The 18937-nt window shown below is 37.8% G+C and overlaps 1 protein-coding gene across 3 annotated transcripts in view; it reads right to left on the bottom strand.

The window, feature by feature from the left end:
• Nucleotides 1–12004, bottom strand: part of LOC131062495 (transcription factor GTE6) — a 207017-nt gene extending 195013 nt beyond the window's left edge. Inside the window, exons 1-2 of one of the 3 annotated variants that reach the window (XM_057996158.2) lie at nucleotides 11759–12002; nucleotides 11558–11650 (exon numbers count right to left, since the gene is read on the bottom strand). In XM_057996158.2, coding sequence (XP_057852141.1) covers nucleotides 11558–11650; nucleotides 11759–11938 — 273 coding nt within the window. In that variant the 5' untranslated portion in view covers nucleotides 11939–12002. Of the gene's footprint in view, nucleotides 1–11557 lie in introns of all 3 variants that reach the window. The other 2 variants (XR_009110896.2, XM_057996157.2) reach the window with 2 other exon arrangements.
• Nucleotides 12005–18937: the final 6933 nt, after the last annotated feature.

Genomic DNA, 18937 nt, shown 5'->3' with positions numbered 1-18937 from the left:
TTTCAATTTGTTCAACCAATTTCAGATCTTTGATTTCAAGTTAAATCCTCACCATAACAGTATTAACTCACAAACAAATGTTTAAATTACAATAGGTATGCACAGCCAAATCGAAATCAAAGAGTCGTTAATAAAACCTAATCTAATTACAAGGCTTAGAGAATCTGATGGGCCTTTGACTTCTATAATGTCTAGTCTCCTCACTGACAAATTATGGTCAGATGTACAGCTAATTGATGAAAATTTGAAATGACTAGGGGTTGACACAGTTTTGCCACTAATAGTTAGAGTCTTCCTTCCAGATCTGCCCAACAACCTAAGGCCTGAAACCCTTAGTGAATGGCACCCTAAACACCCTAACTCTTGAACTCCTATGTAGCAATCTATCTCAAGGAAAAGCGCCCTTCTCTATCTAGACTATTCTATGGGGATTGGTCTGGAACATGACTCTTAGCATTGTTGTAGTTATTTAGGACTCAATTTATAAATGTCAAAACCACCACTATGCTGATTACTATAGCTCTTTAGATATGGGGTGTTTCCACACCTTTCGGATTGGTTTTTGGTAGCGATCCTTTGGGTGGATTGGTGGACAAGTGGCTATGTTGATCACAGCTAAAGATGCCTAGTCTTCCAACAAATATTCCACTAACAACTCCATGAATTTTCATCCAACACCACTACTCATGATCAAATAGCAACTAGAAATGTTCAAATAAACACCATGGATGGCTTGCAGCCTAGTGCAACCTTGATTCAAACCTTCATAATTGGCACCCACCTATAGATCAAACCTATTCTAGATTAACATAAAAGTAGGGTTTGAAAATGCAATTTTGGGAAGGAAAATTGATCGAATAAGGCTAGAGTTTGCATCTCAACTTGGTAGAGTGATTGAGGTTTTCGTCCCAACGAACAACTCAGGATTACTCCCGAAATTCCAATCAATTTTTCCAAATGAATGGCACCATGCATTCAAAAACAATATATATATATATATATGCGTTACCCGTCATTTTTACTAACTTGGAATATCCCCTTTGGTCTCGAAGTTTCTTTTCATTTTGGGTCGCATTTCATATTCTTTAGTTCCAAAAAAGCCTAATCAGCCGATCAACCTTATTTTAGGTGTCAAGTCTCACTTATGACTAAAGGGGCCCTACCCTTGCTTTATCGGCTTATTGCCACCCAATGGAAGTGTAACTCATTAGTTCTCATTATCATCAAGCTTTGTTCCACCCGATCTCCCATCCCCGATAGTGCTGTGTCAATGGGACCCCTCACAAGTCTCATATCGGTCGATCACGTTTTTAGGACCTTTTTGCACACACACTCTATTGTTCCATGGTTCTTAAAGAGCACGATATCCCGATTACCCAACTCGGTCCCCTCTCTAGACTTTCAAATGTAAGATAGTCGGCATATCGGAGGTTTTTAGAACTCCAGAACTCCCAACATGTAGTTCGATGGTTTTGCTTTTCAGCGACCCTGTGACCTTTCAGCAACTTCCTAGTTTTTGAGACTCTAACAATGCATTTAATTGTTCCATGGCATTTCGTACAAATGTCTTTTCAGAAGTTTTGAACTCAATCTCAAATCTCTCTTCCCACGAATGTCTTAAATATCAAGTGTATCGGGATGGATTTTCTAAGGTGGCGACATGTTTTCCGAAATAAAGGTCATTATTATCTACCGTTGAAATTAGATGAACTCGCCTACGAAGAAAGGTGGAAACACTTCAAGTTAGCTCATTTTTATCAATAAGTTGATGCATGTAATGCAACCTGATTTGGGTTGGTCCAAGGTAGAACAGGTTGATATCATCTCTCAATTGCGTTCGCTTGCATGGAAAGAGAAGACTAGCTATGTTGAAGATCGTAGGGTAATCTTAGTTTTGGAAGAAGAATGTGTCGAATTGCACAATCTTTTTATGGAAATATGGCTGGAATTAGAAATTGTCCATGCACCCAGGGTAGTTTAATGTCACTTGTTTTCCATGCAGTCTTGTTGTACAAAGAGATGAGTCTATGAACTCATTTTTTGATAGTGAAGAAATAAATAAATTTTTAAATCTTTGAATTTCTTAATGTTTTCTTTAAATTGCAATGAAGTGTGTTTCTTTGTGGTTACTCTTCAATGTTATTCTGCTATAATGAACTGTATATGTATTTAATTCTGGAGCTTTGAATTCAAATTAAATCATCTATCGAAAAGAGTCTACTATTCTTTCCTAGATAACATCCATGGGTGTGGAATAAGTAAACTATGTTATTTATCTACATTCATTTCATTTTGAGTTAATCTTTCATATCTACTTTCAAGGTTATGGGTAGGCATCAGTTTACCTTTTCTGCTTTTTGGTGAAAAGCATACCTTGTTTTCATTCATTGCATATCTTTCGAAGGTAGTTGTGCCTTGTAAAATAAGCATAGAGTACTTGCAAATACCATTGCGACTCAACTATTGGTCAAAGTGTCATTGATATGGGCAATGTTAGAGTAATCGGGTCTTTACTTGATTAATTAAACGACATTTGTTTAATTAATTAAGTTCCCCTTTATCTCTTTTACACTTAAGCTAACATTAGGTGCATAATAATTAATTCTTTTATTAATTATTATGTGCAAGCCTAGGGTTTTCCCTTTTAGGGTTTTTTGACCTATTAGAGATTGAATTCTTTTCTTTTGTATCATTATTCTATTACACATTTTTGTGAATACAGAGCTCTCATATTCTTGAGCATTTCTTGTGATTATGATTTTTCTCTGTTGCTTCCTTGCTTCTCCTTGTAACAGGTTTATTCAACTTGCAGAGATCATTTGGGCTCCTGTGGTGTTGTATTTATCAACTCTCACATGGTATCAGAGCTTCAGATCTGCAGTTACTTGTTCTTGTTTTGAGTTTTTTTTGCATTGGAAGCAGATCTGGGGTTTCAGAAGTTTTTTTGTGCACCTAGGGATAGGCCTTTTTTTAGCACTTTGGGCCTAAACGGACCTCACCATCGTGCTCAGAAGGCCCAAAAACCCCTATGGTCATATAAAGCTTGATCACTTTCAACACCTAAGCCTCTAGGGGGGTATTTTTTTGTTCTGTACCAAGCCATACAACCCTGGCACGCAATTCAAGAATTTTTTTTTTGAAAAAATCAATTTTTTGCCTTTTTACAGCATGCAGGCCGAAATTTGTTTTTTTTTAAAACATCATTCAAAAAATTTTGCAAAAGTTTTTATAAACAAAAAAACAAAAAAATTGGGGTTACAACCCACGGTACACAGGGTACCATGGGCCCCCTGGCCCTACAGCAGGCCTGTACCACGCACCGTCAGCCCTAATAGCTTGGGCCCTGCCACCCGCCCGCCGGAACACCCTGTCCGTCGTTGCCGCCGAAGCGCCACCCCCGAGCCACCTCTGCCCGACCCTGCCACCAAACAGCCTCTGTGTGCCCTCTCTCTTGCCTTTGTAGGGGGGGTTGGTTTTTTCTTCCTATCTTGAGCATACGGAGTCGTTTTTTTAAAAACGAATAGGCGTCGGAAAGCTGGTTCCGAGCCGGACCTCATGGTATTGGAATTTTTTTTCAATTTTGTTGTTTGACTGTACTTTTTTCCAGTCAAAGTGGGGTCACTTTTCTGCACTTCCAGGGTCGTAAAATGTGCCAACGGAATCCATTTTTCGAAAACGAATAGGCGTTGGAAAGCTCTCAGCATGCTCTATTCAAATATGTGATCTTGTTTCTCAGATATTTCATCAGGTACATGAGATTTCAGTTTGAAGTTTTTTTGCTTATGCACTGCTTCATTCTCACCAGTATGTACTAGGGTTTGGGTTTATCTCTTGTGGGAGGGTTTTTTTTTCTCGCTTTCTATCATTTATATCAGAAATATGGAACACTAAAACTCTCAAAACAAACAAACCCTTCTGCATCTTCTGTCTATTCTGAAAGATCACATAATAATAAAAAACACAAGTAGATATAGGTGCAGAGTTTCATGGCAGACTCTTCAGTTGAGTTGTTGACATCACACAACTATCACACCTGGAAGCCTCGCATCATGAGGCTTCTTAGGGCATGAGGGTTGTGGTCTTGTTTGGATGAGGTCCAGCCTTTGTTGCAGCGTCCTTTTGAGATTCTTCAGCACAGAAACAAGATGGATGAGGCCATGGGTTTGCTCTCATTACATGTTTCCGACAGTCTTCTGTTTCACCTTGATGCTTTGCTCACTCCTCGAGATATGTGGTTGAAGTTTGAGACTCTCTTCAAGAGAGTTAATGAGATCCAGGCATTACAGATTGAGGCAGAGTTGGTTTCCTTGTTACCTGATTCCTTTCCCACCATTGAGGATTTTTTTAACAAATTCAAGATTACCAGATCTGTTCTCCAAGGGTGTGGAAAGACCAAGACAGACCCAGAGTGCATTCACTTGATCCTTTCGAAGCTTCCGGCTCCTTTTCAGTTTTTTGCCTTTGCTTTCTAATCCACCATGGATGGCTTGGGTGCTCGTTTTACCATGCCTACCTTTGATGTGCTTTGTGAGCGTTTGTCTCGTGAGCAGTCTCACCTTTCTCAGTTGGACATGCTCTCAGGGTCCAAGAACAAAGCATTGGTTGCTCAGTCATCTAAGGAGAAGCAAAAGCAGAAACCGAAGCCAAAGAAGAATTTTGCAAGCAGTGAGCATTCCTCCAAGCCACCTCCTAAGTCTGATTCTAAACGACCATTTAATCCGAAACAAGGGAAATCTTCGCAGTCTGGTGAGTCTTCCTCCAAGACTAAGAAGAAATCAAGAGATACTTGTAGTATTTGTGGCAAGGAAGGACATCCAATTTCTAGGTGTTGGAAACGATTAGAGGCTTTAGAGGAAGCCATGCAGCAGCATCACGTCTCCTCACCTCAAGCGTCTTCTCCTTCCATAGGTAAAGGTCATGCTCTCACTGCTCGAGCTTCGACCTATGGGTCCACTTGGAGTTTAGATTCTGGTGCTTCTCACCATATGACTCACACTCAGCAGTTGGTTACTTCTCTTGCCTCTTGTGGTACTTCACAGATTGCAATGGGTGACTCTGTTCAGGTGTCAGTCTTGGGTTCAGGTTTTGTCTCTTTGGATGGGGGTACTCTGCAGGATGTTCTAGTTGTACCTGACATCTCGACGAACCTCCTATCCATTTATCCTATTTGTCTTTCTGGCTCTGGTAAGATAGTTGAGTTCTCACCACATGATGTGGTTATTCGAGACCTCCATGACTCTGATTTGGTTGTGGCTACTAGGAGTGTTGATACTGCATCTCGTCTTTACAGATTTGATGGATTTGAGCCCTCTGCGGGTACAGGTTCATCTCTTATAGCACATGCAGATTCAGTGAGTAAGCTTTGGCATGAGCGCTTGGGCCATGTCAATTACAGATATCTTCAACAGATGAGTACGGGGGCACTTGTTCTTGGGCTCCCACAGATTTCCTGCACTGATGGTGTTTGTCATGGCTATGTGCTTGGCAAGCATCACAGGGATCCCTTTCCGAAGGGAAGAGCCCCTCGTGCTTTGGCACCTTTGGAGTTGATTCACAGTGACCTCATGTCATTCCCTACTCCTTTTTCTGGGGCCAAGTATGTACTCACATTTATTGATGACTTCTCCAGACGAACATGGGTGTACTTTCTTAAGTACAAGTCTGATGTATTTTATTCATTTTGAATCTTCAAGACATTTGTAGAGAAGCAATCTGGTTGTTCTATTCGGCGGATACGTACAAATAATGGGGGGGAGTATGTGAATCGGGCTTTCAAAGATTTTTGCACTGAGCATGGTTTACAGCATCAGTTTACTATTCCCTACACCCCTCAGTAGAATGGTGTCGCTGAGAGAAAGAACAGAACTTTACCGGAGATGGCGAATTGTATGATTCAGTCCAGGTCCATGGATTCGTCTTTTTGGGATGAGGCATTCAATTGTGCCAACTACATACAGAATCGGATGCCTCACAAGGCAGTTCGACATATGACTCTTGAGGAGGCTTGGTCTCATGACAAGCCTGATGTTTCTTTTTTTCAAGTATTTGGAAGTGAGGCATGGGCATTTATTCCTGATGCTCAGAGGAGAGCAATGGAGCAGAAGAGCCGACCCCTCATTTTTGTTGGCTACTGTGAGGATGTTAAGGCGTACAAGTTGTTTGATCCTGATTCCAGAGAGGTCATGTTTCGACGAGATGTTTAGTTTGATGAGCGTCTTCCCACAGTGGATACCCTGTCTCCAGTGTCTACGCCTCTACCTACTCCTCCCACTGCATCTCTTCAAAATCATTTTGAGGATGATTCTGATGATGTTGTTAATGATCCACCATCTCCACCTCCACCTGCTCCACCTCAGATGCCCAAGTGGGCGCGCTTTACTGTTGAGACGGCAGGATCTATGGCCCGTGATCCTTCAGATACTCGTCGCACCCGTTCTCATACTGTGGGTTCTAGTCTTTTGAGTCATGCCATTTCAGATGATCCTCAGAAGTTTTCAGAGGCAAAAGGACACCCTGAGTGGGATTGTGCTATGGAGGAGTATTCTTCTTTGATGAGGAATAATACTTGGGATCTTTGTCCTCTTCCTAAGGGCAAAAAGATGGTTCGGTGCCGATGGTTGTATCGCACCAAGTATGTTGTTGATGGTTTGATTGATAAGTACAAAGCACGTCTTGTTGTGAAGGGTTTCTTGCGGGTTGAGGGTATTGATTACTCTGAGACATTTGCCCTTGTTGCCAAGATGAACTCTATTCGCTTTGTACTATCCCTTGCAACTTCTAGGGGATGGCCCATTTTTCAGATGGATGTGAAGAGTGATTTCTTGCATGGAGACCTACAGGAGGAAATCTATATGGAGCAGCCTCAGGGATTTGTGCAGGACAGTTCTTTGGTTTGCAGACTTCGACGTTCATTGTATGGTCTCAAACAGGCCCCTCGGGCTTGGTAGGAGAAGATGGACTCTTTCTTGCTCTCCACTAGTTTCACACGCTATCATTCTGATCACATAGTGTACATTCAACCTCTAGAGGGTGAGATCCTGATTCTTGTGCTATATGTTGATGATCTACTCATCACAAGTAGCTCATCTTCTATGATTCAGCATGTTCAACAAGCTTTGATGGACCAGTTTGAGATGACAGATCTCGATCTTCTGCACTATTTTCTTGGCCTTCAGGTGATTCAGTCTTCTGATAGGATCTCCATTTACCAGTAGAAGTATGCTCTTGACATGCTTCAACGCTTTGGCATGCTTGATTGCAAGCTTGCCCCCACTCCTTTTCAGTCAGGGGTTGTTTTGATTACTACTTGCCCCACTCCTTCAGTAGATTCTACACTTTACAGGCAGTTGGTTGGCAGTTTGTTGTACTTGACACACACTCGTCCTGACCTTTCCTTTACGGTTGGCCTTGTCTCTCGATTCTCCCACGATCCTCATGAGAGTCATTGGCAAGCTGCCAAACGTATTTTGTGGTACATTCAGGGCTCTATTTCTCATGGCATTCACTACACATCAGGGGAACCTCACATTGTTGGCTACACTGACTCAAATTGGGCTGGTGATGTCAATGATCAGAAGTCTACTTCTAGCTTTGTTTTCTGTCTTGGCTCCGGTCCTATCACATGGTCTTGCAAGAAGCAAACTACTCATGCATTATCATCTATAGAGGTTGAGTACTAAGTTGTTGCGCTCGCAAGTCAGGAGATCTTATGGCTTCGACAATTGATGACTGAGTTTGGTTTTCCTCCTGATAGTCTCACTATTCTTTGGTGTGACAATCAGAGTGCTATTCACATTTCTCGCAACCCGATGGAGCATCAACGGACGAAGCACATTGAGCTTCACATGCATTTCATCTACCCGTTGATTCAAGATGGTTCTCTCATTTTGGAGTACATTCCCACTGCTGAGCAGGTTTTAGACATCTTCACGAAACCTTTTGCATCACCGCGCTATCTTCAGCTGCTCTCTATGCTTCTGGTGAAGGAAGTTGTCCTTGGGGGGTCTTTATGAGGCCTTGCTTCCTTCATATTTCTTTCAGCATGTTCTTTTATCTTTTTTTGGAGAGGAGTTTTTTCCCATTGGGTTTTCTCCTTTTTCTCTGTTTCATAGAGATTTCCTTGTTTTGGGTACCTGATCAGGCCTTGTTGTCGGGACCCATATTTCTTGCTTTCAGTAGTTGTTCTAGGTTTTAGTTTCTCCCTGAGTCTAGCTTAAGGGGGGGTGTTAGAGTAATCGGGTCTTTACTTGATTAATTAAACGACATTTGTTTAATTAATTAAGTTCCCCTTTATCTCTTTTACACTTAAGATAACATTAGGTGCATAAAAATTAATTTTTTTATTAATTATTATGTGCAAGCCTAGGGTTTTTTGACCTATTAGAGGTTGAATTCTTTTCTTTTGTATCATTATTCTATTACACATTTTTGTGAATACAGAGCTCTCATATTTTTGAGCATTTCCTATGTTTATGTTTTTTCTCTGTTGCTTCCTTGCTTCCCCTTGTAACAGGTTTATTCAGCTTGCAGAGATCATTTGGGCTCCTGTGGTGTTGTATTTATCAACTCTCACAGGCAAGAGAGTATAAAACTGAAGTGACAAATCTGTTAACTAACAATATGTTTGGCCCAAACTTTGGCACCTTATTCCAAAGTTCAAATTTTACTTTATTTTTATTTTATTTATTATTATTATTTTATTTATATTTTATTTTTAAACATATATTAATTAATTAATAAGGTGTTAAAAAACACCTTTTATTAATTGTTGGGTCAACTTTGCTCAGAAAGGAGCATGACAGTCCTCTCTTCCCCAAATTGCTTGCTCTCAAGCAATTTCAAACTTTGGTGCTCTGAAATTTCCACTCCTTCCCATGTAATGTCCTCCAATAGAAAATTCTTCCATTTCACCAAATACTTTAGAATGACATTGTTTCTCAACTTCTTTTCTCACATCAATGATAGCCTTGAGCTCCAAAATCAATTCCCTTCATCATCAAGTGGTGGCAGCTCAAATAAGGTGTAACTTGCTGTCCAAGGGCCTTCTTCCAAAATGATACATGGAAAACATTGTGAATCTTGCTATTCTCTAGAAGTTCCAACTCATATGCAAAGTCTTCCACCCTCCTTATTATCTTATAGGGCCCATAGAACCGTGGCTTAAGTTTTTCCACACCACTACCCTTGAGGAAAGATTGTCTATAGGGCTATAACCTTAAGAAGACCATGTCTCCTACCTCAAGAACTCTCTTTTTGGTGGCAATCAACATAAATTTTTTGTTTTAAGTTTTCTTTGAGTGCATTCACAATATCTATGCTCTGCTGAACAAATCTCTAGTCGTAGGAACTCTACAATCCGAAAGAATCAAATTGATTAGAGCAGCATCATAACCATAGAGTGACTTGAAAGGAGACATAAATTTAGACATGTGATAAGTAGAATTGTAGCAGTACTCCCCAAGGTGAAGCCACTTAACCCAAGTGTTTTTTGCCCTGTAACATAGCTCAGTTTATCTATCAATTTGTTCACCATTTCCATCTGCCCATCAATTTGAGGATGGTAGCTAGTGCTTGGGGTCAATTCTATGCCTATCAATTGAAAGAGTTCTTGCCAAAACAAGCTGATAATTCTCTGTCCTTGTCTCTTACAATGTTTCTTGGCAGCCCATGGAATCTAAAAATCTCTCTAAAGAACAAATCAGCCTCCTCGTGGACACATGGCAACTGGCCCCACCATTTGGATTGAGTACATGTCTGCCAACACAATGGAGGAACATCCGCAGAGGTTTAGCCAGGGGCATCATAGATGCACCATGCTCCATAGGGCTTAACCTCAAGACCTTGGCTCTTATACCTTGTAAGCAACCACTATGCCAAAAGCTTGGGTTGATGGTGAATGGCACCCACCAGCATTAAGATTTGAGTTTTTGTCCCATTAGAGTGCCAATGTAGGCCAACCCCCTCGTGGACACATGAAAACTGCCCCACCACCTAGATCACGTAAACGCCCACCAGCATGACAAAGGAACATCCGCCTGGGTTCAGTCAGGGGCATGACTACAAGGAAGAGTAAGTAATATATCATTTATTGGGCCTGATAAAAAAGGCTTGAGTCATCCATAGAGGAGGCAGCAGTTAGAATCCAGAGGGTACTTATGACATTTATAGGCAACATATAAAGTAAATGGACAAACAATAAATGCAAGAACAAAATCCTTGTAGTCTTCTACAAGGGAAATCTCATACAAAAGTTGTTGGCTCGCTTGGCAGTAACCTACAAAACTACCTTGAAAGTTCTGATTAGTATAATAATGTAGTATGATTCGTCTTATTGTTTAAAACCAGTTAAAGTTGAGACTGAGGGCTCAAGCATCAAGCCATCCTTATTAGGACAGCCAAGTGAAGCTTTGTTGTGAAGAAATTTTGCTGCAGCGATACACACCAGTTGTTAGAGGTGGGCAGTCCAATGGTCCAAAAACTATACTAACATTGATAAGATCAGTGATCAATCATTAGCCCATGCTAACTAAAATGCCTGAATCTAAAGCACTGCACATTGGAGGCAGCTGATGCCAATGATTGGGTGATTACACCTAATAATAGGAGGAATCATCCCAGCCTTGTCAAAGGTAAAAGCTCAATAGTTTCACTTCTGCTTGGTATCCAGTAAGAGGATTTGTCCCACCTGATTCTGAATCCTCTCTAGTAGAGATGTAACCTTCATCACATCACTTGATAATAAGAACCCAACCTTAAATAGGATTGTTTGCTACCGGTTCTACACTACCAGATTGCAGCAGTATAAATAACAATATTGAGCATAATGAACACGATAAAAACCAGATAATCAGATGTTCGCATATAGGTAGTCACTTTACGATTGTTCGGTGCAGGGAGGTCCAAATCTACATATCTTTCCTGACATACACTTAATTTTTAAATGAAAATACATACGGTTATTGATTATACAATCATCATCGACTGAACAACGAAGTTACATCAATACCTCATACCGACAAAACATAACGATTCAGCTATAGTAAATAATATATTAAATTAACGGTCTACAAGAATCACCCACCAGTAGGGACCTGATCTGTATTCTAAAGTAGTTTTTCATTAATAGATTGTGACCTGTGCAGCTGTGCCATTACCATGTAATTATGTATCTTATATCTTTATTGAATACGCTTTCCATATCCGTCACAGTTCGTAAAGGTAAATATGAACATTGCAGTTCTGCATATCTTAAGTGGCGCATGTCAGTTAGGTTGAGGTCTCCATGCAAGTTAGATCTTCCCCGAATTTTAAGCCAATTATAAAATTCAGAAACCAAAAATGACTAGACTTTAAACAACCAGAAAAAGGAAAGGTAAAACAGATTTAAAAATAAATAAATAAATAAAAACATAAGAATTATTTGAATTTCATCAATGAAAGTGATCTGATAAGGAAGATTGAGACCGGCTTGTGTTCTTTACAAATAGAAGATTCTGTAATTTTCAGAATAATCAAAGCCATTTTTTAATGTATAAGAATGGGATAAAATTCTCAGTACCTCGTCTACTTCTTTGATCATCAATTGAGCAGTATCTTTCAGATAGCCCTTCAACCGCTCATTCTCAGTCACTGCAAGTCCAGCCCCAACACCCTGTTTAAACAGAGACCCATTTTCAGCTAAATTAGACCTTTTTTGGAATATAATTTTATTTGCGCTGTCACGCCCAGCATCATTTTTCTTTGGTTCATGATCCCCTACAATCAAATTTGCAGCACCATTTTCGGACTTGTCAACGTCTGAAACAGCAGAGAACTGCTGGATGATTTCTGATATTCGGTTTTTCAGATATCCAACAATATCAGGCTCTGAATTTGCTCCGCAGTCTTCTGGGTGTCCGTGATTCGGCAAAACATCTGCAGCTGCTACTATCCCGGACATTCTATTCAGGTGGACCCTTTGTGGATTGCGAACTATCACTTCTCAATTTAGATAATTTCGATGGAAGGTATTTTTATATGCTCTCAAGTTTAAATAAAATGTCTTTTGCACCTACAAACAAAAGCACTTTTTATTATTATTTATTATATGTTTTCAAATTTGAAAATTTGGTATTAAGTGTTGAGTAAATGGCTTAATATATTATTATTATTATTATAATATTTATTATGAAATAAATTAAATGCTAGCAATTGCATCTTGGTGTGCAATGGGTACATCGAATAGGTGTGGAATGTCTATTAGAGAAAAATTGGTCTATTTTTTGCATACATTTGTGTAATACATGAAGTTAATTGATAGGCTAATTAGAAAATGATGTTGTTTATGCAACATAGGTCTCAATAGAGAAGTGATAAAATCAAATCAAGTATGCATCCACTTAAATGGATCCAAACATGATTGAAACAAAACCTCTGAATAAGAAAGATATCAAAATTCATTACAAAAAGACTTAGTTTATGTTTGTATTAGGAAGAGGAGGAGAGAGTGAGGAAGAGATATGTATATCAAGAGGAAAAGATATATGAGGGAAGTGTGAAAGTGAGGGGGTTAGGGATACATAGATAGAGAGGAAGATAGAGATAGAGTGGAGATGAAGATAAAGAAGGAGAGGGGTATAGAGAGAAGGAGATGGAGAGATAAAGAGAGAGGATTGAGGGATAGATAGAGATGGAAGATATACATATATAGATAGGGAGAGAGGGGGAGAGATAAGAATTAATATAGAGAGAGAGTGGTAGAGAGAAGAAGAGATGTAGGGGTAGAGAAAGATGGATCGATAATGAGATAGAGATAGAGAAAGATGAAAGAATACATATGGAAAGTTAGAGATAGAAAAGCTAGAGAAGTATAGATGTGGAGGTATAGGAAGAGGGAAAGGGAGAGAAGAAGGGAGAAATATGCATGGATAGAGAGAGGGAGACATGTCTAGAGATAGAGGGGGATAAAGGAAGATAATCGTAGAGATAAAGTTAATATCAAAAGAGAAAGAGGGAGACAAATAAATAGAGAGATAGAGAGAGGTAGAGAGAAAGATAAATATAGAGATAGATGGAGAGAGTAAATTGAGAGAGAGGGTAATAGATAGAGGGTGGTATAGAGAAGGAGGAGAAACTTTAAAAAAATAACCAAGTTATATAACAGAACAAAGACTCATATGATTTATAATTTCCTTTTAAGGAATCAAACAAATGAGATAGTATTCTTCTTGGACTCAAAATGATTGAGATTAATGGAGGAAAATAAAATAAATTATTGAAATAGAATCATTTTTTTTTTCAAATTGACCTTCCACACCTGTTTAGCGTATCAAAACATAAATTTGGAAAATAATCAACAAAATACATTCCTTGAAACATATATAACAAGGGACGCAATGCGTCAAGTTCCTACCAATAGTGTAGTTAGTTTAGATTAGATAAATGTAGCCATGAAGATAGAGGGGAAGAGGAAGAGGGGGGGGAATAGATAAAGAGGTAGAAGGAGAGATAAAAATAGAGAGATTGAGAGGTAGAGGGAGAGATACAAATAGAGAGATTGAGATAAAGAGAAGACATATAGAGAAGATAGAAAACTAAAACACATTTTTTATGATGTTTTTTGATAATTATTATTAGTAATAAAATTATTTGAAATATATTGTGATATTGTAGATATTTGCATAAAAAGAGCTAATGATGAACAAATAAATATTCGAAAATAACAAGAGACGCATATGCATCATGTTCCTGCCATAATGCTTTTGTATTAAAGTTGGAATTTGTGAATTGTAGTAATAATATTAAAATATTGACATCGTTAAATAATAATTTGCAATTCTTTGAATAATAATTGTAGTAATATAGTAAATCTTTTGACAAATAGTATTGAATAATTATTTTATTTTATTTTTATCGGTAATTGGCCGAAGCCTGAATAGCTTTTGACTGGAGCTATGAACCGGTTGGGACACAGTAGGGGGCCCCATCCCCATTACATATCTTTGAATTATTATTATTATTATTATTATTATTATTATTATTATTATGTTTGATTAGATTGACCCCAAGACCTTCCCCATCCTATGGAAGGCCAAGAGTCACAGCTTAGAATTCCACTTCAGATGTCCCTATTGGGAATTGAACTTGGGTGACTACAGTGAGAACCCAGTGTTTTAACCAACTAAGCTCAACCCCTTGGACAGTATTGAAGAAATTTTAACCTTAAAGCATCTATATATTTAAATATTTAAACATAAAATGTTTTTCCTTAGTAAGTAAACAATAGATGTGTTGCATCTAGTTCCTATCAATCAGTAAAATCTATAACATATTGCTTAGTTAGAAAACATTGTAACAATAATGATTCCTACGTGTAACAAAAATTAGATATGTATACTAATGCTCTACAAAAAGGATTAGAAAATATGTTTGATGGCAACACACACAAGAGAACAAGAAACAAACGTTAGTGTTAGCAACAAAAGATTATCCTAAACAAGCATATCAAGAGAGATATTAAGCATGAAATAGAAAGCATACAAACATAGAATAGATAAACTATACTCCTCCAAATGTTAATCAAGATACTCATAGTTGCTCCTCCCTTGTTCCTCTCCTCTCCAAGTTCCACATGAGTGTAGCTCTTAGCTTTTAGCACTAGCCATGGATGCCATATGGAGATTCAAGATGGTTGAATATGATAAACAAATGCTATGCGAGTGTAGATAGTGATGCTATGAAAAAGCTCTATGCTAATACCAGTATAACAACAATACTCTAATGCTTCCTTCTTTGCTTGAGGAGAAGGGTTCTATTTCTAGAAGAAATTGGAAAATGAAGGGTTAAGATTGAGCAATCTTAACAAGGGTTAGGATTGAAAGATATTTAATCCATGTGAGACTTTCAATCCAATCCCATGTTGACAAGTGTCACCATGAGGAGGCTTGAGAGGAGAGACAAGGAGCATTAAATGCTTGAGGGGACATGATGGTTACCCTACGGGGTTGGGTTAAGGTTAGGTTAATGGATATTCCTTTTATCCAAGGGATAAATGAATGTGCAAGGGTTAAATGGTTACCTTAGTCAAAGAAATAAATGCTTTGAAGAGACCCATGAGTCAAAAGGATGGTTAAGTTAGAGGAAAGTCTCTAACCAAAGGTAAAAGGTGAGTTAACTATAAATGGTTTGGAAGACTTTAGAGGTTAACCATTTGAAGACATAAAGTCTTTAATGGTTATTGAAGACTTTTGAGGTTTTTGAGAAGTGACTTCCTTTTATTTAGGAATGTGACAATGATTAGGATAGGATTAGGCTAATTAGAAGGAGTTAGAAGAATCTAGAAGGGATTTAGGCATGCAAGTGGATTTTGTAGGAGAATGCAAGTGGGAGGAATTTTGAGATTTTCAATTGAAATAAAATCATTTATTTCAATTAAATAGTGTAATTTGCATTTGGATAGATATTTAAATAGATATTAATTTATTTAAATGTGAATGTGAATTTTGGATTCTATTTAAATAAATCTTAATTTATTTACATGAGAAAAAAGAAGATAAAACATTAAATGCTTGAAGACTTTGAGGGAAACCATTAAAGGCTTGAGAAGACTCTAGAAGGAAGTCGTTAAGTTTGAAGACTTTAAGGGAAACCATTAAAGGCTTAAGAAGACTCTAGAAGGAAGCTATTAAGTTTGAAGACTTTAAGGGAAGCCATTAAAGGCTTGAGAAGACTCTAGAAGGAAGTCATTAAGTTTGAAGACTTTAAGGGAAACCATTAAAAGTTTCAAGTGGGTGAAGATAAATAGGATTTTAAATAAATTATTTATTTATTTAAAATAGTTGTGCAACTTGCATTTGTAGGAAAATGCAAGTGGGTGGAGGATAATAGTTGTGCAACTTGCATTTGTAGTGGGTGGAGGATAAAGGTGATTTAAATAAATGTTAATTTATTTAGATGTGAGAGATGGGATTTTGGGGAATTTAAATAAATACTAATTTATTTAAATGTGAGAGAAGATTTAATTAAGCAAATATGATTTATTTATTTAATTAATGGTCAAATTTTGTTTAAGTGAATTAAATCAAATAAATTGAATAATTTATTTAATTAATAGGAGAAGAGGGTTAAGATGAATTAATTAAATATTAACTTAATTAATTATTGATTGATGGTTAAATAATCAAATAAATAATAAATATTCATTTAATTAAATGGAAAGATTTATGTAACTATATTTGCCCCTCTTTAAGACGGTGTGATTTTATCGCGTCGTTTCAAAGAAAGAAAAATAGGTGTGAGAAATATGCCCCATAAATGTTAATTTTGTGGGTGGTATGCCCCCTCGAGAGATGGGTCGATTTTTTTTTGAAGAATTGGGCAATCTCTCGAAAAAGAACGAGAAGTGGAGGGGAGGTAGAATAAAAGAAATTAGCAATAACAGTGAAAGAATGGAAGAAAATAGAGTGAATACGAAGAAATGGCAAGCCAGTGAGTACCCATAGGTTATGCAGGAGATATAATGCAAATGTGGTGTTGTGCTTTTGATTGGTATTGTACAATTGATCAAAATTGGTTGGACAATCTGGTGCAATCAGTTTAATTGCCCTGATTGAGTCAAAGCATGACAGTTGATGTTAGTTGTTCGCTTGAACAGGATAAAGTCTGAGTAAGTGAATCAAAGTGACCTGATGGTGACTTAGACAATTGATGTAATTGCCTGGTGAAGTCAAGGTATTTGAAGCAAAATATTCTTGAGACTTAGACAATTGATGTAATTGTCCGTTATGATTGTGTTTGATTGGTTGATCAATTGATAGTGTGTGCGTGTGATGGATGGTTGTGGTGAATCATAGCAGCCCCGTTGAGACTAGGTCATTATGATAAATGTTTGTTGTAGTCTAGGTTTGTCATAATCGATTACCTGCTGAGACCCAAAGATACTTGATTAGAGTATCTGTTGATAGTCTAGGTGTGTGTGAGTCAATGTGCATGTGTAGACAAAGTAATTGGCTTGATTGGGTTGATGGGAGATGATGTAGGGTATGTGATGTTGATTACCAACATGGGGAGGGTGAGGGGAGGTTCAATGTTAGATAGAAGAAATGGAGGACCTATGACTCATTCCTATGGAAGAAGAGGAAAATAGAGTATGCACCCATTGTCATTACTATGTATGAATGATATGCATCTATTATGAATGTATGGATGGATGGAATGCAACAGAATGCAATATATACAGATGAGATGAAATGACGATCCATAGTGCTTTATTTTTCATCATTGAGCTTTAAAATGTTGTAAGAAAATACAAGAAACTTGACATAATGATTCAAGATGACCTAAGTATTCCTTACATTGATTTTCATATAGCAAGTTAATACAAGCAAATTGATATAATGGATCAAGTTGACTTGAGTATTTCTTGCAGAATAGACAAGGATTATCTCCTTTCATGCATGACTTGGAACGTCCTCGATCTTTTGCTGATCATATCCTGAGACAAGTTCATACCATAGTAAGAGATAAATCATTATCGATCGTGGATGAGGCAGTAGGAACCAAAGATGGAGCATTGTACCTGTAAGCAAACAACATCTATAAAGAATAAAGAATAATGGATCCTCAATAATGGTTCATGCTCATATGGTCGAGGTATACATTATAGTCAGTTGTAGTGATCTATGACTGTATTTTGCATATGATCACGTAACTTAGTGAACTTCCCACATAGACACCATTAGTACACACCCCAGAACTTCATCGAAATAATTCACAGAAGACATGCAAACAATGTCATAGGAACCATCTCGGCTACTCTAATCACTTGCGGATATTCCGGAGTAGCGTAGGTACCTGATATATATAAATGAATGAATAACTTGCAAATCCAATCAAGTATTTTGATAGCTTAAACATAATTTTCTTGTCAAAGAAAATATCATCTTGTCTTTGTTTCGGTAAGGAAGGATGCATCCTTTTTAAGACAGTTTGTGTGTCAATGGTTGATTGTTGATTTTGATGTGATGAGGTCATTATTTGAGTTTTTCACAAGGTTTGCGTGGTTATCTGCTTGGATTCGTATGTACAATGTGTTGCCATGTTTTTGATTGATTTTTGATATTTTCTAATGTTTTTGGATTTTGTTTTGAATGTTTTTGGTATTTTGATGAATGTTTTGAATGTTTTTGGTATTTTGATGATTGTTTTGAATATTTTTGAATTTTGTGAGATAGTTTCGAATGAAGAACTCAATCAATCATAAGTAATGCACAATCCACTTCCAACAAATAGGTTAAGGGCATTGCCCCCAGTCTCGAGATGACTATGAAAAAGTGGGATACAAGACGCATGAAGGACTATCCTTGATTGAGGATCAATAACAAGCCACGGTTTTGGACTGAGGGATGAGTGGATGTAATGAATGTGATCGCAGCAAGCCTGAAAGACAATGGAGCCATAGCATTTACGAGTGGTGTATGTTTTCTAGGTTTTCACCATCGCACTTACCCAAGGTGCCACCGGAGTGGTTGTTCACCGTTTGGATGTATGATTTTTCTTTACTATTTTGATGTTTTTGTATTTTCTTCAGGACATTTTTCTGAATGTTTTTGGTATTTTTTCGGTATGTATGGGAGCTTGATGCTCTGTACAACTTATGTATAAAACCATTTGAGGTGCATGTTATTGATCGGATCTGCTAGTGGTTCTCCTTCTGAAGTGGTCAACTGATATGCCCTAGACCCAAATACAACAGTGATAACATATGGACCTAGCCAGTTTGATTCAAACTTTCCCTGATGTTCTCTGTTTGTTTGGTTACGAGGATCTTCTCAAAGAACAAGATCACCTACCTCGAATGTGCGAGGTCTAACTCGATGATTATAGCTTCTGCTCATGCACTGCTGATAGGCTTTGAGGTGATTCTATGCAGCTTGTCGTTTCTCATCAAGTGGCTTTAAGT

The sequence above is a fragment of the Cryptomeria japonica genome, chromosome 1 (genome assembly GCF_030272615.1).
Source record: "Cryptomeria japonica chromosome 1, Sugi_1.0, whole genome shotgun sequence".
Classification (NCBI taxonomy): Eukaryota; Viridiplantae; Streptophyta; class Pinopsida; order Cupressales; family Cupressaceae; genus Cryptomeria; species Cryptomeria japonica.
The sequence above is the reverse complement of the archived record's forward strand: the minus strand, read 5'-3'. Positions and strand labels throughout refer to the sequence as shown.